At 45.3% G+C, this 26,311-nt stretch overlaps 1 protein-coding gene across 1 annotated transcript; it reads left to right on the top strand.

Moving 5' to 3' along the window:
- The first annotated feature begins 113 nt into the window (after nt 1-113).
- LOC144607961 (coiled-coil domain-containing protein 27-like) lies at nt 114-22,987 on the top strand. Its single transcript, XM_078425127.1, is given in 13 exon segments — nt 114-192; nt 1,932-2,097; nt 2,099-2,134; nt 3,702-3,750; nt 6,754-6,902; nt 9,499-9,660; nt 11,627-11,845; nt 12,491-12,758; nt 15,736-15,866; nt 16,524-16,601; nt 17,690-17,902; nt 20,008-20,112; nt 22,812-22,987. Coding segments are annotated over 12 exon segments (1,623 nt in total). The 5' UTR covers nt 114-192; nt 1,932-1,983; the 3' UTR covers nt 22,911-22,987.
- Nucleotides 22,988-26,311: the final 3,324 nt, after the last annotated feature.

Genomic DNA, 26,311 nt, shown 5'->3' with positions numbered 1-26,311 from the left:
CTTCTAATGTACACAAACCCACACCCTCAATACATATACTGGGGTGCCCCATCCACACTTGTTTCTCACCTCTCTAAAGACCACTTCTGACAAAGCAACGCTTCCTTGGTACTGCACCAGTGCCCAAGCCTCCAATGAAAGATTTGAATCTACAACATTTTCTGCCTCAGAAATGAGCATTTTCCACAGATGGTAATATTTGGCTCTTATTTAAAAAAAATAATGCCTAGGGACCCGGAGGCGGGGGCCGGTGGGGGGGGGGGGGGGCCTGCTGCCATGTGCGACGGCAGGCCCGGTTTACCGCTGTGAGCCAAGGATAAAACTGTTCGATTAACTTTTTGTAACTTTGTTGGCACCAGAAATGTGGCGACTCTTGTGTACTGCTTTGGTGAGGTCTGCTGTATGATTTTACCGGGTTGAATGCAAAACAAGGCATTTAGACAATAGACAATAGACAATAGGTGCAGGAGTAGGCCATTCAGCCCTTCGAGCCAGCACCGCCATTCAATGCGATCATGGCTGATCACTCTCAATCAGTACCCCGTTCCTGCCTTCTCCCCATACCCCCTCACTCCGCTATCCTTAAGAGCTCTATCCAGCTCTCTCTTGAAAGCATCCAATGAACTGGCCTCCACTGCCTTCTGAGGCAGAGAATTCCACACCTTCACCACTCTCTGACTGAAAAAGTTCTTCCTCATCTCCGTTCTAAATGGCCTACCCCTTATTCTTAAACTGTGGCCCCTTGTTCTGGACTCCCCCAACATTGGGAACATGTTTCCTGCCTCTAATGAGTCCAATCCCCTAATTATCTTATATGTTTCAATAAGATCCCCCCTCATCCTTCTAAATTCCAGTGTATACAAGCCTAATTGCTCCAGCCTTTCAACATACGACAGTCCCGCCATTCCGGGAATTAACCTAGTGAACCTACGCTGCACGCCCTCAATAGCAAGAATATCCTTCCTCAAATTTGGAGACCAAAACGGCACACAGTACTCCAGGTGCGGTCTCACCAGGGCCCGGTACAACTGTAGAAGGACCTCTTTGCTCCTATACTCAACTCCTCTTGTTACGAAGGCCAACATTCCATTAGCTTTCTTCACTGCCTGCTGTACCTGCATGCTTCCTTTCAGTGACTGATGCACTAGGACACCCAGATCTCGTTGAACATCCCCTCTTCCTAACTTGACACCATTCAGATAATAATCTGCCTTTCTATTCTTACTTCCAAAGTGAATAACCTCACACTTATCTACATTAAACTGCATCTGCCATGTATCCGCCCACTCACACAACCTGTCCAAGTCACCCTGCAGCCTTATTGCATCTTCCTCACAATTCACACTACCCCCCAGCTTAGTATCATCTGCAAATTTGCTAATGGTACTTTTAATCCCTTCATCTAAGTCATTAATGTATATCGTAAATAGCTGGGGTCCCAGCACCGAACCTTGCGGTACCCCACTGGTCACTGCCTGCCATTCCGAAAGGGACCCATTTATCCCCACTCTTTGCTTTCTGTCTGTCAACCAATTTTCTATCCATGTCAGTACCTTACCCCCAATACCATGTGCTCTAATTTTGCCCACTAATCTCCTATGTGGGACCTTGTCGAAGGTTTTCTGAAAGTCGAGGTACACCACATCCACTGACTCTCCCCTGTCACTTTTCCTAGTTACATCCTCAAAAAATTCCAGTAGATTTGTCAAGCATGATTTCCCCTTCGTAAATCCATGCTGACTTGGAACGATCCTGTTACTGCTATCCAAATGCTCAGCAATTTTGTCTTTTATAATTGACTCCAGCATCTTCCCCACCACTGATGTCAGACTAACTGGTCTATAATTACCCGTTTTCTCTCTCCCTCCTTTCTTAAAAAGTGGGAATAAAGTATCATTGGAATCATTGAGGTTCTGCTGACTTTTTTGCAGGTTCACCATTGTTTCGGTATAAGTTACTCTGCAGCTGGGGAAGAAAAGACTGATGATTGTTACGAAGATGAAGGGATTTTTGGAGCTCCAGAAAAGGGAACACCAACCAGTACAGAATACAGTGAAGAAATGTGATGTGATGCAGATAAAGGCCATTCGTAAAGGCCACTAAGAAATCTGAAGGTCCAATTGCTGGAGGAAAGGTAAGCCTACCATGAGTCATACAGCATGGAAACAGGCCCTTCGGCCCAACTCATCCATGTCAACCAAAGTGCTGATCTACACGTCCGATTTGCCTGCGTTTTGCCCGTGACATTCCAATAATCATATTGTTTTTTTCTCCCGATGGCATTTTCACTCTGGTAAACAACATCCATTGTTCACCAGTTAAAGCAGTCAGTCACCTATTACTGGATCAGCAGCCAGGGTCCAAGGCACTGATTCAGAGCAATAAATTCAAGTCCCACTTGGCAGAAAGGCTATTTAAATTTGAATATATAAATTTGAAATATAAAAAGTGGAGTGACCAATGCAATGGCAAGATAATTGTGAAATAACCCAACTGGTTCTCAAAGGTACTTTGGGGAAGGAAACTTACCTTCACCAGGTCTCGCCTGCATGTGACCACAGCGATGTGGTTGCCTCTTAACTACCAACTGTTCATGAATAATGCAATATGGTTATTGGAGAGTGCATGGAAATGGTTGCCTAGAACATGGACAGCACAAGAACAGGCCCTTTGACCCACAATGTGTGTGCTGAACATAATGCCAACTTTTAAATGTCTGCACATAATCCACATTCCTCCAGTCCCTGCATATCCATGTGGCTATCCAAAAGTGTCTAAAATGCCACTATCTTATCTTCATCCACCATCACCACCCCAAGATGAGGATTAGTTAGGAATAGCCAGCATTGGCTTTCTGCATGGAAATCGCATTTCACAAATTTGCTTGAGATTGTTTAAGAGGTGACAAAGAGAACTGAAAAAGGCAGGGGCAGTAGACGTTGTCTTCTTGACTTTAGTGAGGCCTTTGATAAGGTCCCACATGTCAGGTTAGATCAAGTGAAATCCAAGGTAACCAATTAGATACATAATTGGCTTAGTGAAAAGGTTCAGAATGGGCAGGGAATGGAAGGGTATAGACCGTGGGACACTGCAGATGGGGTTCGTTCCATTGGACATTATGGCTGGCACAGATACCGTGTGCTGAATGGCCTGTTCCTGTGCTGTTCTGTTCTATGCTCTGTGCATCCATTAACCATGTTTCTGTGCTACTTGAGACAATGCCTTCTTATTTCCTACTTATTTAGAGCATCAAAATTCCTCGAATACGGGGGCTTGTTATTTGTTCTCACCATATGTCTCAAATTCCAGTCGTGATCATTGATAAATCCAGGCAGCTAAGATGAAGACTTTTTCTAAACACAGGGCTGTTAGTTGATGGAGAGATATCGATTTTTATCTCACTATGTGGGCATCATCTACAGGGCCATCACTGATTGCTTGTCCCTGAGTGTCCAGGAGAAGGCGGGGCGGGGGGGGGGGGGGGGGGGGGGGTGGGGGGGTGGGGTGGGGTGGGGGGGGGGTGGGGGGAGGTATATCCTTCTGGTGAAGGTGCTTCCATGGTGCTATTGGATCAGGATTTCCAGGATTCAGGTACAGTGACCACGTGGTAGTATAGTTCATATTTTTCTTCAGTATAGTGGGCAACTTGGAATGGGAATTGATTTCAGTTGATCACACTGAGAATGTTCTGTTTTTTCCAGGGTAAAAGGACGATGTTAAACCCTTCTACGAAGAGGGGTGTGCCCGCTGGTAAGATTTTGGGGTATTTTTCTCTTGTAATGATATTATCAAATGCGAATGCAAAGTGCACACCTGTCAGTCATGGTTACGAGATTTCACCCTGTTATGTGAGAGGGAGAATATATATATATATATATTAGACCAAGTGGACCCGTTGGGCCCAAACCTCTCCTGCATTGGTGCACCACCCTGTCCTCCCCCCTCCCCTGTCTCCTCAACCCCCCTCTCCCTTCTCCCCCCCCCCCCCCCCTTTCTCCCCCCCCCCCCTTCTCCCCCCCCCCCCTTCCCTCCCTCCCTCCTCCCCTCCCCCTCCCCTCCTTTTAAACTTTAAAATGTGAATAACTTTAAAAATATAACACCGATTTCAATAAAACTACTTGCATTATCGCTAAAGTGACAATGGTGAGTAAGGTGGGCCTAAAATTGTGGCGCTATCGTGTACCGGTTTGGCTGAAGTTCAGTCACAAACAAGATAACAAACGAGAGTTTTAGTATATAGATGGTCATTGCCTCAATCTTTCACCTCTCTGAGCTGAATAGAAACTTTTCCTCGGTTCAGATGAAAGTGGTAGAGGTCTTTCCTTGCAGTATTTTCCAAAGAACAAGATTTGTGGGGATGTCAATCTAAATTCAACCAACAGTGCCAAAACAGTTGTCACAAGTTGGTAAGAAACAAGAAGCCGCAATCAGACTGAGGATAGAGTGACCAGTCTGAACATTGCATTCCAGGCAAGAGTTCAAACCTGAGACTGGTAAAGCGCTATATAAAATAAATGCTTATTATTATTATTATATCCTTATGTCGGAGCAGCGAGAGAAGTTTACAGATCACACTATATGGTGTCGACACAAGAAACTGCAAACGCCAGAATCTTGAGCAAAACACAAAAGTGCTGGAGGAACTCAACGGTCGGGAGGCATCTATGGATGAAATGGACAGGTGGCGTTTTGGGTTGGGACATTTTTTCAGACTGAAAACTGATGCTGCCTGACCCACTGAGTTACTCCAGCACTTTATGTTTTGCTGCACATTATATAGTGTAATTGGAATAAACAAATGGTGAATCCTACAATTATATTTATGATGTTTACAATGAAGATACAGGAGCTTAAAAGCCTGGATGTCCAGACTTAAGAATAGCTTCTTCCCACTGCTCTCAGACTCTAAACCAATCACCTCTCTCATGTTTCCTTCCTGGAGGTGCGACTACATACTCTTACTCTTAACTCTACCTCTCTTGGTTATTCTGTGACTTTGGTTAGGCCACATTTGTGGTATTATGTCCAGTCTTGATCACCCCATTACAGGTATAGTTAGGGTGGACAGTCATCCCTTTTTCCAGAGTGGAAAAGTCAAAGACTATAGGTTTAAGGTGAGAAGGGGAAAGTTTAAAGGAGATGCGCGGAGCAAGGTTTAACACAAAGGGTGATGGGTGCCTAGACTGTAGGTGGGGGCAGTTACAATGGTGGTGTTTAAGAGGCTTTTAGAGAGGCACATGGATATGCAGGGAATGGATGGATATGAATCATGAGCAGGCAGAGGAGATGTTTAACTGCATTATTTTTGGTACAACATTGTAGACTGACCATTCCTGTGCTGCATTGTTCTATGTTTGATTGCACTTTAGAATTTTCTTGCGCTTTCAGAATTATGTATCATGAATTTGTATCCTCAATTGTATTTATCATTACCATGTGTACCTTTGTGTGCTTCATGTGAACTAGTAATTTAACTGCACCCTGGTGTATATGACAATACACTAATCTGAATCTGTATAATATGAATCTGAATCTCTTTTGTCTCTTTTGATCAATTCTTCCCATGAAGCAGTTTGAATAGAGTGCTGAAGAGTGATCTTGTCCTCGAATGATCAAGGACAATCTATCTGCTTAGAAGAAAGACTGTAGAAGCATGATTATGATTTTTTGGTAGACTGCCAATTAGTGGAAAGGAAACAGAGTAGCAAATCTGCAGGAAACTTGCAGAGATGTGAATAATACATAGGGTCAATTTACACCATATGTATATAGACTGGAATAGCAATAACGTGAGGTGGTGGGTGGGGAAGAGTTTCCTGATCTGAGTGGTTCTGGTCCTTTGAAGGTGCCATTATTGGATTAGTTCTCGGAAATGATCCAGGAAAGGTGAGGCAAGTTCCAGTGGGGGAACATCTACTGAATATGGATCATGCTATTGTTTAGAACAGCTAGAGAAAAGGAGATAGACCACTCTATGGGAAAAAAAACAATAATTTGGAGGTGGGTCAAGTTCAATGGGCAAAGAACAGATCTGGCCTGGCTCAACTGGAAACCAAGCTTGGCAGGCAAAGCCCATTATTGGAGAATAGACGGCTTTTAATGTGGAGATGTTTTGGCTGCAGTCCACGGGATAGGCATTTAAAATTAAAGCCAAAGAACGAGAGAGTTCCAATGTGAGAGAGCCTTGTGATTAATGATGCAACGTGATGTGAAGTGTCGGGACATAAGGTTCAAAGTTCTGAATATGAATTCCGTCCCATGCCATCCAGAGTGAAAGGTAAGAATTAGAAGGTCTAACAATCGGAACTCCTCAAACTGAAACAAAAATGGAGCTGGAGCTGCTGTTTGTCTTGTTCCAAATGAACTGTGCAAAATCCCAAGGGCGGCACGGTGGCGCAGCGGTAGAGTTGTTGCCTTACAGCGAATGCAGCGCCAGAGAACTGGGTTCGATCCTGGCTACGGGTGCTGTCTGTACGGAGTTTGTATGTTCTCCCCGTGACCTGCGTGGGTTTCCTCCCACACTCCAAAGACGTACAGGTTTGTAGGTTAATTGGCTTGGTAAATGTAAAAATGGTCCCTAGTGGGTGTAGGATAGTGTTAATGTGCGAGGATCGCTGGTCGGCGCAGACCCGGTGGGCCGAAGGGCCTGTTTCCGTGCTGTAACTCTAAACTAAACCTCCAACTAGACAGGATAATTTTTAGAAACAGCAATATGTTCCAATTAATTATTTAATGTTTTCTCTTCTACAACAGTCATGTTGTCCACAGCCACAGATTTAACAATACTGTCCCAGCAGCGTTTCTCAGCGATCCCAGGCTCGCAAATAGACTGGAGCAATGAAAATCTCCAGGGAATTAGCCAGGAGAATATTTCTATGCACATTTCCATGATGCATGAAAAGGTAATCACAGCCGTTAGTTATATCTCAATAAGATTGAGGAACTTGTAACATTGAATCCAAAGTCACAGAGGACCAAAAACAAGGCACCTATGGGAATGTAGTGCTAGAATTTATATCCTTGGACAAAAGGGGTTCATGTTCATGCCGATAACGTTGCAGGCATCTCATGCTAGGGAATTACGTCTTACAATCACAGAGCTATACAGCAGGGAAACAGGTCCTTTGGCCCAACTCATGTATGCTCAACTAGTTGCCTAACCAAGCTGTTCCCACTTGCCTGCACCTGGCCCATATCCCCCCAAACCGTTCCTATCCATGTACCTGTCCAAGGTTCTTATGAATGTCATAATTGTACGTGTCTCTACCACTTCCTTTGACAGCTTGTTCCACATAGATACATCACTGTGAAAAAATTCCCCCCCTCCGCTCTGTGAAAAAGTTTCCCTCAGGTCCGTTTCAAATCTTTCCCCTCGCACATTAAACCTATGCCCTCTAGTTTTTGACTCCATCACCTTGAGTAATGGACCATGTCTATTCACCTTATTTATGAATCACATGATTTTATAAACCTCTTTAAGGCCATCCTTCAGCTTGCTACAGCCCAAGGATAAAGCTTCCACCTGCATCAAAGTAAGTAGGCAGCCCTGTGGCACTGTCCAGTCGGGATTGTGGTGTGAATGCAGGGACAAGAGGGTCAGACTGCAATTTCAGCTGAATTCCTGATCTCTGGCACTGTCTGTGGAGTTTCCATGTTCTCCCTATGACCTCATTGATTTCCCCAAAGGGGCTCAGGTTGCTCCCAAATCCCAAAGACACACAGGTCGGAGGGTCAATTATCTACCGTGAATCACCCCTGGTGTAGAATCAGGGGGGAGCTGATTGGAATGTGGGGAGAAGACACTACATGGAAAATTAGTGGGGAACAGGATTACTCAGTAAACTGGTACAGACCCGATGGACCAAAATAGTCTCTCAGGTTAAATATGGCTAAAAAAATGTTTGCGCAGGAAAGGAGGAAATGATCTTTTGATTAATAATCGGATGAACTAATTCCCAAACAATTCCCAAAATCTAATTTCGCTCAAATATTCGTTTAATCTGAGCAGGTATGAGGTGTTGCACTTTGGGAGGTCGAATGTAAGGGGAAAGTTTTTAGTCAATGGCAAAACCATGAACAGCATTGATGTACAGGAGTATCTTGGTATTTATAGCTCCCTGAAAGTGGCAACACAAATAGAAGGAGTGGGAAAGAAGACCGATGGTATGCTTGCCCCTCGTTGGTCGAGGCTTTGAGTATAAGAGTCAGGGGGGCATGTTGCAGCCTCATAAATCTTTGGTTAGGCTGCATTTGGAGTATTGTGTGCAGTCCTGGTCCCTCTTTATAGGAAGGATGTGGAGGCTTTGGAGAAGGTGCAGAAGTGGGTTACGAAATGCAGCCTGGATTAGCTATAAGCAGAGGACAAACTTGGATTGTTTTCTCTGAAACATTAGGAGAGAGGAGACCTAATAGAAGTATATAAAATGATGGGAGGCGTAAATGGTGTAAATAGTGAAACGGTCAGAACATTTACCCCAGGGTGAAAATGGCAAAGATGGCATAGGTTTAAGGTGAGAGGGGGAATGGTGGTGGGGGGGAGGGGGTTCCAGTTTTTTACACAGTGGATAGTGGGTGCCTGGAACGCTTTCCAGGTGTGGTGGTGAAGGCAGTTACGATAGCGGTATTTAAGAGGCTATTAGATAAGCACATGGATATTACTGGGAATAGAGGGTATATGGATCATGTGCAGGCAGAGGGTGCTAAGTTTAACGGCATCAGGTTCAGCACAGAAATTGTGGGCCGAAGGGCCTTTTCCTGGCCTGTACAGTTCTATGAAAATAAACTGTGATTTTATAAACTACCTGGGAACATCTATATACTAAAACTCTCGTTTGTTTGTTTGTTTGTTCCTGAACTAGAGCCAAAACGGTACACAATTTTAGGCCCACCTTACTCACCGTCATCCCTTTGGTGCTAATGGAAGAAGTCTCATTGAAACCGGTGTTACATTTTTAAAGTTATTCACATTTTAAAGTTTAAATCTATCTCCCAGGGAGGGAAGGGGGTGTGAGGGAGGGGAGTTAGGGAGGGAGGAGGGAGGAGAAGGGGGGTTGAGGGGGATGGAGTGGGGGGAGGGGAAGGGGGGAGGGGAAGGGGAGGGGAGGAGGGGGAAAGTGGGGGAGGGAAAGAGGGGGGAGGGGAGGGTTGGTGGGGGGGAGAGGGGAGGAGGAGAGGATGCTGCACCAATGCAGGAAAGGTTTGGGACCAATGGGTCCACTTGATCTAGTTGACCATAAAAATGCAGTGGTAATAAATTTCCAGTCAGGCACTTGGGACAAACTCAAGTCAAGGACAGGTTGGACAGGTTACACACCTCCCTTGTGGATATGCTGATCCCCCAATTAATTATTTGCAATTTTTAATAATTAATGGGGTTAAAGTTGATGCTTTAGTTTGTTATCTAGTTTTGAGCCTCCTGGAGTTACAGTGAAGGAAGTAACGATGAAATAGTTCTCCTCTCACCCAGAACTTGATCTGGTTTTGTTTTTGTGATCACAGGAGAAGTGTGCATATCTGCTAGAGGAGCAGTCCGAGCATATCACCATCATCGAAGCTGAGTCTGCAAGAAAGGATGTTCAGATTGAAACGCTGCAGGCCGAGGTTGAGAATTTATCAACAGAGCTCAATGAAACAGCTGTTGCCAACATTTATAAGTCACAGGTGAGACATAATATTCAATGAGAGACCAAAATCAAATGGTTCACAATGCCTGCTAAATGCAGCATAGAACTTGAGCTACTCACCACTTCAACCTACATAGCTACAGAAATAAATTCATTGCACAGTGAAGCGTTTAAATTACCATTCAAGTGACTTAGTGACATTGATTTACGACTCAAAGTTCTGGCTTCAAATCCCTCCATGGCAACGGTGGACTTTAAATTAGATTAAATAATCCAGAATTCTGTAAAACCTCTCCCTAGTATCGGCGACCATGCCCGATTAGCGTCAATGACTGAAACGCAACCACATTATTCTGATCGCCCCATTATAGGAAAGATGTGCAGGGCTTGAGAGGGTGCAGAAGACACTTACCAGAACTCTGCCTGGATTAGAGGGTATTGTCTTTTGGGGGAGGATGGACAAACTTGGATTGTTTTCTCTGGAGCATTGGAGGATGTTGGGAGACCTGACAGAAGCATATACAATTATGAGAGGCATAGATAGCATAGGATGGGTGCCTGCAATGTGCTGCCAGGGATGGTGGTGGAGGCAGATACGCTAGTGAATTTAAGAAGCTTTTCGGTAGGCATATGAATGGATGTGGATCATGTACAGGCAGGGGAGATTAGGTTAACTTGGCATCATGTTCAACAGGGCCATTATGGGCCGAAGGGTGTGTTCCTATGTTGAAGCATGTTCTATATTTAACAGAACATTCTGCAAGTACCCTATAAATCTTTTTTGTTTAATAACTCCTGGCTTTGATGCTCCACTCTTAGGTTACCTCCCTCCTCACCTCCTCTTCACTCATCCTCCCCTCCCCTCCCCTTCTCTTCCTGCCTCACTACTACACTCCTTATCTCTAACTTAACTTCCCACCCCCTCCCCACCGCTTCCTTCCTCTCCCGATCCCCTGCAATCACCTTTTTTCCTATCTCGTGCCCCTCCCATCTCCTTTTCAGGTCAAGTTCTTCCCTGCTTCCTCTTTCTTCTTACCGTCTCCTCTGTCCCACCAACTTCTCTTCACCATCCCATCCCCCTTCCCATTGAACGAATTTAGTCACCAGGTCAATCTGACATCCAGCCCCGAACAAACTGTGTTCCCATTGATTAAGTACAAGTAATCTGCTTTTATATATGAATAACTTACATGAATAACATGGGTGAAGGGACAGTGTCATGTGGTCAATGATACAAGGATAGGTGGGCCTTCAGGTTGTACAGTGCTGACTGAGAAACATGGATAGATGGTGGGTGGGCAGGCAAGCAAACCATGACCTGATGATTATATATTCATTTGTGTGTTATTTATTGCATTAATCGGCCTGTAAAGCTGCAACAAGTACGAATTGTTTTCATTGTTTCATTGCCAGTACATACAGCACGGAATTAGACAGGCGAATGGAATATTGGCCTTCATTATAAGTTGTGTGGAGTATGAAAGAAGTGATGTTTTAATGTAATGTTAGAGGGTTCAGGGGGACTCCACCTGGAGTATTCCGTGTTCATGATTAAGGAAGGATGCACTTGTACGGAGGGACTGCAGGACGTTTCACTGGATTGGTTCCTAAGGTTAAAGATTGTGCTCTTTGGGCTCCATACTCAGCTGGCGTCTGGAAGAATGAGGTGTGATCTCAATGAAATATATAAGATTTTAAGGGGGACTAACAGGGCGGGGGCATATGTAAGTGCAGTTTGAATAGTTGGACTTGGATGGGGTTGGGGGTGTGGGTGGTTGAAGGTGTCGGTCACCCGGGGAGAGGTGGAATAATCACACCAGACGTAAGAAAGACATGGACTGGCCTGTGGTGGTAGGTGAGCTGGCCATGTTACCACGAAGGAACATGACGCTCCTTTATAGCCTCTTGTGTCGCTAGGCTTTAAACAATGCCAAACCCGAGTGTCCTCAAATGTTTCCTGCTCCACAATTTCTTCCATCTCACTCTTATCTTAATTATTCTAGGTGCATTCGATGCACGAATTGCAGACGGAGATGGACGCACTGAACGAGATTAAAAGTGAGAGTAAACAGAAAGACCTGATCATCGCTAATTTAAGGGACCAGATTTGGCAACTTGGATTTGAAATCAGACTTCTGAGAGATGACGCCAGCATCGCCATCCTGGACGTGGTGAAGGCTGAAGACTCGGCCAGGCAGAAGGAAAGGAAAATGAAGGTCGAGGTAGGCAGTGTCTGGTCTGACGAGGCAGGGTCATCCCTGGACTACGGTCGGCGAGGACCACCCCCTCAACCCCCTCCCGCAAGCAGGGATAGGTGAGGTGGGAATGGGTACATGTGGGAACCTGTTGGAATTAACAGGTGATGGGTCAGAGACTGGGGCTGGTGAGGTGGAAGGATGAAGGGCACTGGTCACATCGAGAGGCAGGGTGATGGTTGGGGTCCTGTCCACAGCAGACCACGATGAAGAAGGTTTTACAGCTCTTACACGGACATTACCACCATTGGGCTCGGCACATCACGGAACGTTTAATAGCCACATAACTAGTCATAGAGTCATAGAGCTATTCAACATGGAAACAGGTACTTTGGCCCACCATGTCCATGCTAACCAGTCACATTTGCCTGCATTTGGCCCCTATTCCTCTAATCCCTTCCCATCTATATATCTGTCCAAATGTATTTTAAAAGTTGTATTTCTATCCACTTCTGCAGCTTGCATTAACATTCTGTTAAATAGGTAAACCTCTTCAGCTCCCTCTCCAAAGCCTCTACATCCTTCCTGTATATACTGGATAATGTCCTAATGTCCAGGAAATAATGTCCCATACAATTATACTGACATAACATTACTTGATCATCTCATTAGCCTACCGAGCCATCGGCGGAGAAATCAAGTGAGGAAAGCATACAGGATGAAGAAAGAACATCGAGTGGTGGAGATGAGATTGATTATACAGAGTCCCAAGTGCACATCTCGTCTGAACCAACCAAATCCCCCAGCTCGGACAAATCGGCAGATGAGGTGGAGTCGTCCTTCATAACGGACGATGGGAAGGTGGAGATGCTGCAGATTAGGATCGAGGAGCTGGAGAAGGCAGTGACAGAAATGGAAGAGAACTACAGCATGTCGAGAGGTAACGGGATGGGAAGCATTGCAAGTACAAGGCAGGTCAGGCAGCATCCGTGGAGAGACAAAAAGAGGTCAGGTACCAGGCCGCAATGACTCCAACCTGTACGTCCAGCCCACACCCTCCCAGCCTCAGCCAGCATCATCAAACCACTATATGGTCCTCCCATAGAGAGCAATCCCGGTCGCCCAGCCCACCTCATTGCGGTCCTTGCACACATTCATATGCTGCACTTTCTCTGCATCTGTAACACTATAATGCTGTAACACTATTTTCTGTATTTTTCTCTTTGCACTACCTGTAGTATTTGTGTGTGGCTTGATTGTGGTCATTGTTCTGCTTGGATTAAAGGGTAGTGGCTGCAAGGAATGGTTGACAGATTTGGATTGTTTTCTCTGGAATGCAGGAAGTTGAGAGGGGACCTGATGGAATATAGAACATGTACAGCACAGGAATAAGTCCTTTGGCCCACAATGCCCGTGCCAAACATGATGCCTAGACCAAATCTTACCTGCTTGCACATCATCCACATCCCTCCATTCCCTGCATATCCATTATATTTAAGAATTTTATTTTTCCGTCTTGGTACATATGACAATAAAACACTTTAATTAATACATTAATTAATAAAACACATTAATTGATAGAAGTGCATAAAATTATGAGATGGGCAGAACCTTTCTCTCAGGGTAGAAATGTCAAAGACCAAAGGGCTTAGCTTAAAGGTGAGAGGAACAAAGTGTAAAGGAAAAGCTTTTTACACAGAGGGTGGTGGGTTCCTGAAACATGCTGCCAGGGATGGAGGCAGTTGTAATATTGGCATTTAAGAAGCTTCTAGAAAGGCACGGAGGGATATGGATCAGGTGCAGGCAAAAAAAGATGAGTTTAACTCGTATCTTGTTCAGCACAGACATCATGAGCTAAAGGTCCTTTTTTCTGTACTGCACTATTCTACATTCTATGTTTGGTATGAATTGATTGGATAATGTTTTTTATTGCTTCTCTGTACATGGGACAAAATAAACCAATACCAACACCAACATCCATTGGGGAAGTTCGGCATGTCCCCCTATGACTCTCACCAACTTCCACAGGTGCACCAGAGAAAGCTTTTTATCAGCACGCATCACAGCACGGTTTGGAAATAGCTCCAGCCAAGACCGCAAGAAATTGCAGAGAATTGCAGACGCCTCCCAGACCAGCACACACACCAACCTCCCTTCCGTTGACTCCAATTATACCTCCCGCTATCTCAGAAGGCCAGCAGCATAATCAAGGATGGGCCGCACTCTGGCCACTCCCTCTTCTCCCCTCTCCCATCAGACAAAAGGTACAGAAGTGTGAAAACGCACACCTCTAGGTTCAGGGACAGTTTCTTCCCAGCTATTATCAGACAATTGAATCATTCTACCACAACTAGAGAGCAGTCCTGAACTACTATCTGCCTCATTGTTAACCTCGGATTATCCTTGATCGGACTTTGCTGGCTTTACCTTGCACTAATTGTTATTCCATTATCATGTATCTATACAGTAAATGGCTTGATTGTAATCATGTATTGTCTTTCCGCTGACTGGATAGCGCGCAACAAAAGCTTTTCACTGTACCTCAGTACACGTGACAATAAACGAGACTGAACTGTAAACTTAACTGGGCTTTTGCAGCAGAATCCTGCCGCTTGCTATGAAACCCTGCCAGGGGCCAGTGTAGCTCAAGCAGCAGAACGATGGACCCAGTGACCGGGTCCATCTGATCGACCATGTAAGAGCTTGAGTGGTCACAGAAAGTCTCACTGTCCCCAACCATCACTGATGATCAGAAACAGTGGAGGCAATTAAACATTTGAAGCAATGACAACACTCAAAAGCAATTTGGACAGGTACAAGAATAGGAAAGGTTTAGAGGGATATGAGCCAATTGGGGGCAAATGGGACCTTAGATGGGGCACCTTGGACAAGTTGGGCTGAAGGATCTGCTTCTGTGCTGTAGGACTCTATGAATCTAAACAAAAATATTACAAATTGCAAAAATTCTATTCATTAATTAAAATATTGAAATAAATAATAATGCTCTACTCCCCATTTAATTAATGTTATGACCCAATTTAAATGAAGGTGAGGGATCAAATGTGAAGTGCATCCTGATCTCTGGCTCAGCATCTTCCAGCTGCTGTCTGACCTGCTGAGTGTTCCCAACGTTTTCTAATTATTTTGTGTCTTTAACATGTTGGATTCAGACTGGAGTAACCTACAGCCCCGGATGCAGCTTATCAGATCGTGACAGATCCGATCATACCGATGACTTGCATGGCCGGCCTTGAATTGCCTCAGCTGAAGTGTTATGTCCTCTTGGGATGTTCTGCACAGAGGAGGTCATCCACAAAGAACACAGAGTCCAAGAAACAGGCAGTGAAAGGCCCAGGGCTGATAAATGTGAAAGAAGTTACCCATTTAGTCGATTTGATAGATGAGCTGGGCAATTGAGTGGTCGGAAATTCCTCTGATATGCATTCAAAATTAACGATGTATTAAATATGCATGTTAATCTCCTGAAATTTGAGGTCAATTGACTTCTGAAGCAGAGTTTAATGTCTGTCTCTTATTTCTGCGTGTGTCTGCCTGTAAAATAATCAATTGGTTAGTTTATTATTGTCACGTGTACAGAGATACCATGAAGTATTTACTCTGCATGCTGTCTAGTCAAATCACACTCTATGTGAGTACAATAGATCCTCTTCTGCAGCAACACACAGGGAGTAGCCATGGTCCGGCATCATCTTGCAACTTCCAAGACTCTGAAATGTCTGTTCTTGGCCAAAGGCAAGACGCAATTTCCTATTTTCCCACTTTAAGGCCCAGCCTTCTGGGAGCACTGGCCCAGCGCGATGTCATCAGCTCCTTCTACCACTGCCCCGTGCAGCTGCTGCAGGCTGGTGAAGGTGTTGCAACATTGGAACTATTTTAATTAAGTGACTTTGTTGCAGGGACAGTCATAACGCTGAACAGAAAAATCTCACTAGCTGAAGATAAGCTGAAGAAAACAGAGGCGACAGTGGAAAGGCTGCAGAAAGAGCTGAGGGAGAGATGTTCTCAGCTAAAGGACATGTCCAGCAAGGTGGGAAATGTCACTCCTGTTGCTAAGTTCACTGGTTATCATGCTGCCAACATGCCAGGCATCATGCCCCAACAAACTTGATAGATCAACTTCCCAACATCCCATCCTCGAACTGACCACCCACAACCTCCCCAAGCTCAATGTCTCTCTCCCTTGGATAGAACAGGCATAGAGGCATACAAGCCCAATGCAGGCAAATGGGAAGAGTGGAGATAGGGATAATAGATTAAGTGGACCAAAAGGGCCCTTTGCTGGACTGTAAAACTTTATGACTCTCTGAATATATTTACAAATGATCTGAGAGATTGAAATTTTGAGCGGCACAATGTTGCAGCTGATAAGGTTGCTGCCTTAGAGCGTCAGATCGATCCTGACCTGTGTGCAATTTTCATGGTTTCCTTGGGATCATGTGAGTTTCCTTTGGGTGCTTCGGTTTCCACGCACATCGCAAAGACTTGTAGGTTAATTGGCTCTCTATAAAGTGCCCCTAGGGAGTGGAGGAGAAAGTGGGGTAACATAGAACTAGTGTGAACGGGTGATTAGTGCTTGGTGTGGACTCGGTGGGGCGAAGGGCCAGTTTCCAAGATGTATCTTTCAATCGTTCAAATGTTTGGGATTTGATCTTCAACAGTGAATACGTTTTTTACCCACATACAGTTTTCCAGTCTGCGAGAGACAAATAATCAGCTTAAGGTGGTGGCAGACCTGCAGAATGAAAACGTCAGGCTCAAGGAGGTAGGCTCCTGCAAACCTTTCACTCCCTCACAGTCTTGTGGGGAACACCAACAACATCCGCTGCTCCTGAAGTCCAGTCCTATCGGTGATTCCTGCTGCACGGTGATGGATTGTCCGACGATTAATCGTTGACTTGGGAGCTCAGTGCAGGAATGGCCAACCCCCCCACCCCCCGCCTCAGTGACGGCTGGGATTGGAAATTGCCTGGTAGAGTCCAGGGTCCAAGCCCGTGTTTGTGATGCCGTTTAACCCCTAGGGTAGAGCCACCAGGTCACTGCTCCACACGACCTCAACCGCTTTGTTATTTGATGCTGGATACGTTTAACAGACTGAAACCCAAGGCAGCAGAAATCCATCCAATTATAGACCTTAAAACATAGAACTAAAACGGTGCAGCAGAGGAATAGGTCCTTTGGCCCACAGTGTCGGGACGACCATAATCACGTTAAATCAATCCCTTCTGCCTGCTCGTGCTCCACATCCCTCCATTCCAGCATATCCATGAGCCCATCCAAAAGCCTCTTAAATCCCACAGCTGCTCTGCTTCCACCACTGTTCCATTGGCATTCCACCACTGGCATTGTGTTCCAGGCAAGCACCACCCAGTGCATTAAAATTTTTTGCCTCCCTTCAAACCTTGCCCTCTCACCGTAAAGCTATGCCTTCTAGTCTTTGACATTTTCATCCTGGGAAGCACTTTTCAGACTGTCTGCCTTATCTGTGCTTCACATCATTTTATTTACATGGATCAATGCTACTCCACTTTGAGTGGTGTTGTGCCAGATATTTCCCAGGAGTCGGTGGGGTTGTTGTCAGGAACCTATCCTATCCACACTGGGAGAGTTTGTCAGTTCTTGAGTTATCCAACACGGGAGTTGTCGCTGAGGGATCTGGGCAGGAACCTTTCAAAGGTGATCAGGAAGTACCAAGGGCAAATGGGGCCTCCATCACATTGAAACCGCAACAATCGCCTTGGTTGTAAACAGTGACTGGGTGACGGTCCCCAGTTTTGGTGCGTGGGATGGACAGTCGACATGGGCAAGAGACACCTCCAGCATTTTAAAAGTTGACTTCTGACTTACACGTAGCTGGTGGTCAAACTGGAGGCAGAGTCAACGGAGCAAACGGAGGCAGTGGTGAAGCTGAGGGAGCAGACGGGAAGCCTACAGTTTCACTGCACTGCGGAAGAGGCAAGGACCAGGCAGCTGCAGGATGAGTGCAACACCATCAGGGCAGAGAACCGTAACCTCCAACGCAGCCTCCAGGAGCATCAAGTGTCCCTGCAGGCAACCAACACCAGGGTATGTGCATGCTCCCCTTTCAGACCCAATGCTATTGATGTATTATTGAATTTATATGCAGATTATGTACAATTTATGTTTCTGTGCATTGAGTCAGGAGAGTCAGGAGTGTTTTATTGTCGTATGTCCCAGATATGTCCGAATTAGAGCAATGAAATTCTTACTTTTAGTGCTACTTTTAGAGAAACAGCGCGGAAACAGGCCCTTCGGCCCACCGGATCCGCGCTGACCAATGATCCCCTCACATTAACACTATCCTACACCCACTAGAGACAATTTTTACATTTACCAAGCCAATTAACTTACAAACCTGTACATCTTTGGAGTGTGGGAGGAAGCCAAAGATCTTGGAGAAAACCCATGCAGATCACGGGACAATAGACAATAGGCAATAGATGCAGGAGTAGGCCAATCGGCCCTTCGAGCCAGCACCGCCATTTAATGTGATCATGGCTGATCATTCTCAATCAGTACCCCGTTCCTGCCTTCTCCCCATAACCCCCTGACTCCGCTATCCTTAAGAGCTCTATCTGGCAGAACGTACAAACTCCGTGCAGACAGCACCCATTGTCAGGATCGAACCCGGGTCTCCGGCGCTGCATTCGCTGTAAGGCAGCAACTCTACCGCTGCTACTTTCAGCAGCACAACAGAATATGTAAACATAGCACACTGTAAACAACATAATAAACAAGAGAAAAAAAAGTTCAGTGTGTGTATATGTGCACACACTCACAAATACACATATATATAGAACAAACAATAATAGTACAATAATAACAATAATACTCTTTGTAGTTCAGAGCTTATTTGAGGTTGTAGTGTTTAATAGCGGGATGGCTGGAGGGAAGAAGGTGTTCCTGAACCTGGACGTTACAGTTTTCAGGCTCCTGTACCTTCTTCCCGATGGCAGGGGTGAAATGAGTGTGTGGCCAGGGTGGTGTGGGTCTCTGATTATGCTGGCTGCCTTTTTGAGGCAGCGATTGTCTATGTTCCTGTGATGCTGCTGTAAGTAAGATTTTCATTGCACCTGTACCCCCACTGTACACGTGACAATAAATGGAATTAACTAATATGACAATAAGCTTAAGCATGACTACAGTGAAAAACGTATCCAGCCAATCTACTGTGCACAAGCACAACAGAGAAAAAAGTACAGAATATATTATCACACCTAATCACCGATAAACAAAACTGCAGATGTAGATGGGAAGATCGGAAAATCGGAAAATCATCCTTAGCCCGTGAGAAGACCGTTCAGTAGTCTGATAGCAACAGGGAAGATGCTCTTCCTGAATTTGATGCCTTTAAGCTTTTATTTCTTCTGCCTGACAAAAGAGGAGAGAAAAGAGAATAGCCGGGGCATAGGTGGTCCTTGATTCTGTTGCTTACTTTACCAAGGCAATGTGAAGTCGATGGTGGTGAGACTGATCTGTGTCATAGACTGGGCTGCACTCACAACACCCTGCAATTTCTTGCGGTCTTTGGAACAGCAAGTGTTAGACCCAAAAAAAGAGCCAATAGAGGGCACACCTCCAAATAAAAGGACGTGCCTTTAGAAGAGATGAGGAGGAATTTCTTTAGCCAGAGGATGGTGAGTGTGGAATTTATTACCACAGACGACTGTGAAGGCCATCATTTGGACATTGGTAAAGCGGAGATTGGCAGGTTCTTGATTAGTAATAGTGTCAAAGGTTACGGGGAAAGGCAGGAGAACGGGATTGATGGGGACAGATAGATCAGATATGATTGAATGGCGGAGTAGACTCGATGGCCCGAATGGCCTAATTCTGCTCCCATGAATTATGTCCTTATGTCCAAAATCTCCTCGAGTGTAGACGCAAAATGCTGGAGTAACTCAGCGGGTCAGGCAGCATCTCTGGAGAGAAGGAGTAGTTGACGTGTTGGATGGGAACCCATCTTCAGACCGTCAGCGTCTGCAGTTCCTTCCTACACATGTCCTCAAGTATCTTGTGTTGATTCTTGTCCGGTAATGCTCCTGTGAAACACTTTGCGACGTTTCTCAACAATCTTTAAAAGTGCTATATAAATGGAAATTGTTGCCGGGAAGTACAACATGTACATTTAGGAATTTGCTTCCTTGCAGCTGGAAAGATTCATCAGTAGAATAGTGCAAATTATCTACAGTACACCTGGCGTTGAACAACCTAGCAGAGAGATCACCGATGATGACACTCTTGGAGCATTCAAGGTAAGAATTAAAAGGTGCTATGTCCATGACACATTTCATTTGGCCCTGGCAATATTAAATGCCAGCAATACAAACAGATTTACCATTATTGATATTGGTATTGATTTATTGTCGTCATGGGATACAGCAAAAGGCTTTCCTTTGCGTGTTGTCCAGTCAAATCATACAAATGCGATTAAACCATGCGTGAGCACAACAGGAGGAGGAATACCTGAGTGTGGAATATAGTGTGACAACATTGCGGCATTACAGTTACAGAGAAAAAGTGTGAGGTCCACATGACATAGGTTGGAAGATCATGACCACACCATAGTTTATGGGAGGACTATTCAATAGTCTGATAACAGTGGGTGAGACGTTATTCCTGAATCTGCTGGTACCTGCTTACAGGCTTTTGTCCCCTCTGCCGAGAGGGGAAGAAGAGGGAATGACTGGGGTGAAAGTGGTCCTTGATTGTTATGCTATTATGTTGGCTGCTTTCCCAAGGCAGTGCGAAGTGTAGATGGAGTTGATGGGGAGCTGCAGAGGACCAGGCTCTGGTGGGAAAAGGCATTGATATGAACACAAGAAACAAAAAACTGCAGAGGCTGCAGACCGGAGTCCTGGTGGAGCACACTCCCATTCCCATACCGACCTTTTTGGCCTGGGCCTCCCCCCATTGCTGGAGTTAGACCGCACACCTACACTGGAGGAACAGCACCTCATGGTCAGCACAGGTAGCCTACAAACCAATGGTATGAACATTGAATTTTCCAATTCCAAGTAATACCGCCCTCTTTCCCCTGCCCCCCCACCCCCCACCCTGACATGCACACATCTCTCCCACCGTCTCCCACCACTACAGTGGGCAGGCTCCTTTAACCACCTTCGAACGCTCATTCTCCATCCCCACAACCAACATTTCCCCACTTTATTCCCCCCCTTTCCCTTTCCTCCTGCCCCTTCCACCCATTTTTCTCCCTCCGACATTACATCAGCCATGATCACATTGAATGGCGGTGCTGGCTCGAAGGGCCAAATGGCCTCCTCCTGCACCTATTGTCTATTGTCTATGTCTACATTTTGCTCCTCCTTTCCTTATCTGACCCCCCTTTGTCTTCTTTTTACCTTTAACCTTTGTCACTTACTCCACCCATCTGACAATCAACCCCCCCCCCCCCCTCCTCACCTGTATCTACCTATCTCTTTGTGATCTTTGCCCCATCCCGTCTCTTTTCAAGCTTACTCCCCCTATTCCATCAGACTGAAGAAGGTTCCTTACCCGAAACGTTGGTGGGAGCTTTCTTTAGTTACGCCAGGGGTGAGGGCTGTTGTCGTCTAAGATTGGACTGTTCCCTCAGGGTCAATGATATTTTAGGACAGAGGAGTGTGCTGCCCATGGAGGTACAGTCTTACCTACAGGAGCAAACCTTCCTTTTGGATGACTAACAAATTACCGAACAAAGGACATGTCATAAAGTCATACAGCGCCAACCAACATGCCCCATCTATACTAGTCCCACCTGCCTGCTTATGGTCCACATTCCTCCAAACCTTTCCTATTCATGTACCAGTCTAAAGGTATCTTAAACACTGTGATAGTACCCGTCTCAACTGCTTCCTCTGATAGCCTGTTCCATATACCTACACCCTGTGTATAAAAAAGTTACCCCTCAGGTTCCCGTTAACTCTTTCCCCCCTCACCTTAAATCCATGCCCTTTGGTTCTTGATTCCCCTACACTGGGTAAAAAACAGTGCACCCCCCCTATATATTCCTCTCATGATCTTAAACACCTCTGTAAGATCACTCCTCATCCCCCTGCAATCCAACGAATAAAGTCTTAGCCTGCTCAACCTCTCCCTATAGCTCAGGCCCTCAGGACCTGGCAATATCCTTGTAAATCTTTTCTGCACCCTCTTCAGGTAAAGGAAACAATGGTGTTGCATTCCAACTCTCCGTTAGTTGCGAAACCTACGGGATTCAGACTTGCACCAGGATGGTGCTGTGAGCAACAGCTGGAGAGAAGAGTCCTAAAGACAGGAAAAATGTTTTCATTTACTCCAGTGGAACAACTTGAGAGGGGGAAAGGCTGGTGGAATGACTGAGCGGGGGAGAGGTGGAATGAATTGGAAGTGTGGAGGATGTGTCCGGATCATCTGGGGAGAGAACCATATCCTCCCACCCATTCCTTCTCTCCAGAGATGCTGCCTGTCCCGCTGAGTTACTCCAGCTTTTTGTGTCCATCCTCTGAGACATTCCTCTTTCCATGTTTCACCTACAGTGTCAGTTATAAACAAAGTGCTGGAGGAACTCAGCAGGCCAGGCAGCATCTGTGGAGGGGAATTGTCAGTTGACCTCTCCAGCAGTTTGTTTCCAGCTCAGGATTCCAGCATCTGCAGTCTCAGGTGTCTCTAGTGTCAGTAACATTGACAGCTTCAGTTACACCACCCTGAGTGTCATGTCTTGCCTCTGCATAAGGTTACATTCACACTGTTGTCAGTCCTTTGGACTCTGCCAATTCTTTTGATTTACTTTTGCTGATTCTGTAACTTGGCATGCCTGAAATGCTCGTTATCAGAGAAACGTTTAGAGCTGCTACATACATCCAGAGCAAATGCTTGATTTTTGCTCTGTATTCCAAAAATATTTTGAGTAATTAGAAAGGGAACTAGATAACGGTCCTGAGGCAATTAATAATTAACTTGTTTCCCTTTTCAGAATTTACTCGACGAACGGATTGAGTTTTATGGGCTATTGACTGCTCATGAAATATCGGTGCATCCTCTCTTCCACAGCATCGATGAACCCCATCTGTGACTCAGTGACTCTGTTACCAGAGGTGCCCACCCCTCCCTCTCCTCTCAAGCCCAACATCGGATTGGGTATTAATGAACTCTGAGCAACGAGAAGTAAGAGGAGAATAAAGGTGGCATTTATTTATACTTTCAATGCTTCCCGTGTTTGATTATTTTATTTGAAGTGTACAGAGTTGTTATGGAAGATAGACACAAAATGCTGGAGTAACTCAGCGGGTCAGGCAGCATCTCTGGAGAGAAGGCATAGATGACATTTCGGGTTGAGACCCAGTCTGAAGAAGGGTCTCGACCCGAAACATCACCCATTTTCATCCTTGACTGTCTACCCTATCTGTATTCTCATAACTTTATATCCTTGGATCAGGTCTCTCTGTAACCTCCGACACATAAGACTATCAACTAAATGCCGGTAAATGTATTAATACAGATGGGCCAGTCTCTGCAGTTATGTATTTCTTTTCTGGTGTAAAAATACAGAAGGAAAAACAACCCAACCATGACTATCAAACAAAACTGAGAACGGTCACAAAATACTGGAGCAACTCAGCGGGTCAGGCAGCATCTCTGGAGAAAATGGATAGATGACGTTTCGGGTCGGAACCCTTCTTCAGGCATTAAACTGAGAATAGTGTTAGTTCCAAACAGAAGTCCTACAAAGTAGCTCAAAAGAGTAATGTCTGCAGACTGTTTGCAGTTTGGAATTCAGCACAAAAGGAACAAGGGGCCGACGAGTGCAAAGCTGTAGATATCGTCTCTTCGGACCTAGGCAAAGCATTTGTAAGAAAATAACTGCAGATAGATGCTGGTACAAATCGAAGGTATTTATTTCACAAAATGCTGGAGTAACTCAGCAGGTCAGGCAGCATCTCAGGAGAGAAGGAATGGGTGACGTTTCGGGTCGAGACCCTTCTCCAGACTGATGTCAGGGGGGCGGGACAAAGGAAGGATATAGGTGGAGACAGGAAGATAGAGGGAGAACTGGGAAGGGGGAGGGGAAGAGAGGGACAGAGGAACTATCTAAAGTTGGAGAAGTCAATGTTCATACCGCTGGGCTGCAAGCTGCCCAAGCGAAATATGAGGTGCTGTTCCTCCAATTTCCGGTGGGAAATTGGCACTGGAGGAGGCCCATGACAGAAAGGTCAGACTGGGAGTGGGAGGGGGAGTTGAAGTGCTCAGCCACCGAGAGATCAAGTTGGTTAAGGCGGACTGAGCGAAGGTGGTTCTGAAATAAATAGGCAAAGCATTTGATAAGTTTCCGCATAATAGACAGCTGTGGGAGGCTAAATCGCAAGGGATTCAGGTCGACCTAGCTGTCTGCAAGGAATGGAAGGAAGCAGAAGGTGATGGTGGAAGGTTGTTTTTCCAACTGGAGGCCTGTGACTAATGTGTGCCTCAGGGATCAGTGCAGGGCCCATTGCTGTTTGTGGTTTATAGCAATAATGTGGATGAGAAAGTACAAGTCAGGATTAGTAAGTTTGCAAACGGCACTAAAGTGGGTGACATCGTAGATAGCGAAGATGGTTATCAAAAATGACAGCAGGATCTTGATTAACTGGGCGAGTGAGCTGAGGAATGGTTAATGGAGTTTGATGCAGATAAGTGTGAGGCGTTGCATTTTAGGAAGTCAAGTCACGGTGAATGGCAGGGCACTGGGGAGTGTTGTCGAGCAGAGGGTTCAAGGAGTGCATATGCGTAGTTCCCTGAAAGTGGTGTCATAGGTAGATAGGATGGTCAAGAAGGCTTTTGTTACTTTGGCCCTCGTTAGTCAAGTTATTGAGTAAAGAAGTTGGGATTTTATGTTACAGTTGTATTTGGAGCATTGTGTTCAGTTGTAATCACTGAGCCAAAGGATGGAACAAAGGAAGGATGTTGTAAAGTTTAAAAGGGTGTAGAGTAGATTTACGAGGATGTTTAGATTTTAGATTTAGATTTAGAGATACAGCGCAGAAACAGGCCCTTCGGCCCACCAAGTCCGCGCCGCCCAGTGATCCCCGCACATTAACATTATCCTACACACACTAGGGACAATTTTTACCTTTTACCCAGTCAATTAACCTACATACCTGTATGCCTTTGGAGTTGCCAGTACTTGAGGGCCTGAGCTACAGGGAGTGGTGTGGGGAGACTAGGACTTTATTCCTTGGAGTGCAGGTGGCCGAGGGGTGTATAGGATCATGAGGGGAATAGATAGGGTGAATGCACAGCCTTTTACCCAGAGTAGGAGCATCAAGAACCAAAGGACATAGGTTTAAGGTGAGAGGGGAGAAGATATTTGGAAAGGTAAATGGGTAGGAAAGGTTTAGAGGAATATGGGGCAAATGCAGGCAGATGGGGCATTTGGTCGGCATGGGCAAGTTGTGTCCAAGGGGTATGTTTCCGTGCCATTTAGCGCTATGACTCAAAGAGATGAATTAAGAAAACAATAGTAGATTATGTAAATAAATTTGCAAGGATAATTAAAGTTCGACAAGTAATTAAAAATGTTAAAAATGAGTGATGACAAATGTATGTGCGTTGCAGCTGGAGAATATATGAGGGAAAAAGGGCAGAAAAATTAAGGAGGGTGTTCTTGTTCAAGGAAGATGGTGCAAGCAATTTCCCAAGAATGCTAGGGATCTATTGAAAAGGAGCTACTTTTTCACTCAGAGGATAGTCCGTATCTGGAATGAGCTGCCAACTGAACCATAGAAGCAGATACAATTATGACCTTTATAGTAATTTTGACAGATACATGGATAGGAAAGGTTTAGCGGGATATGGGCCAAATGTAGGCATATGCAACCAACCCAATATAGCATGGGAGGCATGGACCAGATGATTAAAAAAAGGGCCTGTTTCCATGCTGTACAGCTCCATGAGTATCACTGTATGTAAGCTGTAAAGTAGAAAGGCAGAACCAGAGGATGTAATGCATGTGGATTTTTAAGTCACGTAAGTGTGTGGAATTAAAGCACATGCGATTCTGGGTCAAATACTGGCATGGATTGAAGACTGCAGAATGGCAGACAAGAAGCAGAGTTGGAATAAATGAGACTTTCTTGAAGAAGCAGAGGGTAACTACTGGGTAGCGCAGGGATCAGTGCTTGGGGCACAGCCAATAACAAAGTGTGGTGGTGTTTGAACGAGGGTGTTGCCACGTTTGCACCTGACATGAAACGATGCGCAAAATACATTTTTTTTTAATTCAGTGATGTTCCGGGGGGGGGGGGGGGGGGGGAGCAGAATGGTAGAACATGGATCGTGGAAGACACAAGGAACTGTAGATGCCAGAACCTTAAGCAAAACACAGAGTGCTAGAGGAACTCAGTGTGCCAGGCGGCATCTGTGGAGAGAATGGACAGGTAACATTTCATGTTGGAACCTTTCTTCAGACAGAAGAGTTTGGGGAAGGTTGCCGGGCTG

This window comes from Rhinoraja longicauda, chromosome 30 (assembly GCF_053455715.1).
Source record: "Rhinoraja longicauda isolate Sanriku21f chromosome 30, sRhiLon1.1, whole genome shotgun sequence".
In the NCBI taxonomy this organism is placed as follows: Eukaryota; Metazoa; Chordata; class Chondrichthyes; order Rajiformes; family Arhynchobatidae; genus Rhinoraja; species Rhinoraja longicauda.
Note: the sequence above shows the minus strand (reverse complement) of the source record. Positions and strands in the feature narration are given on the sequence as shown.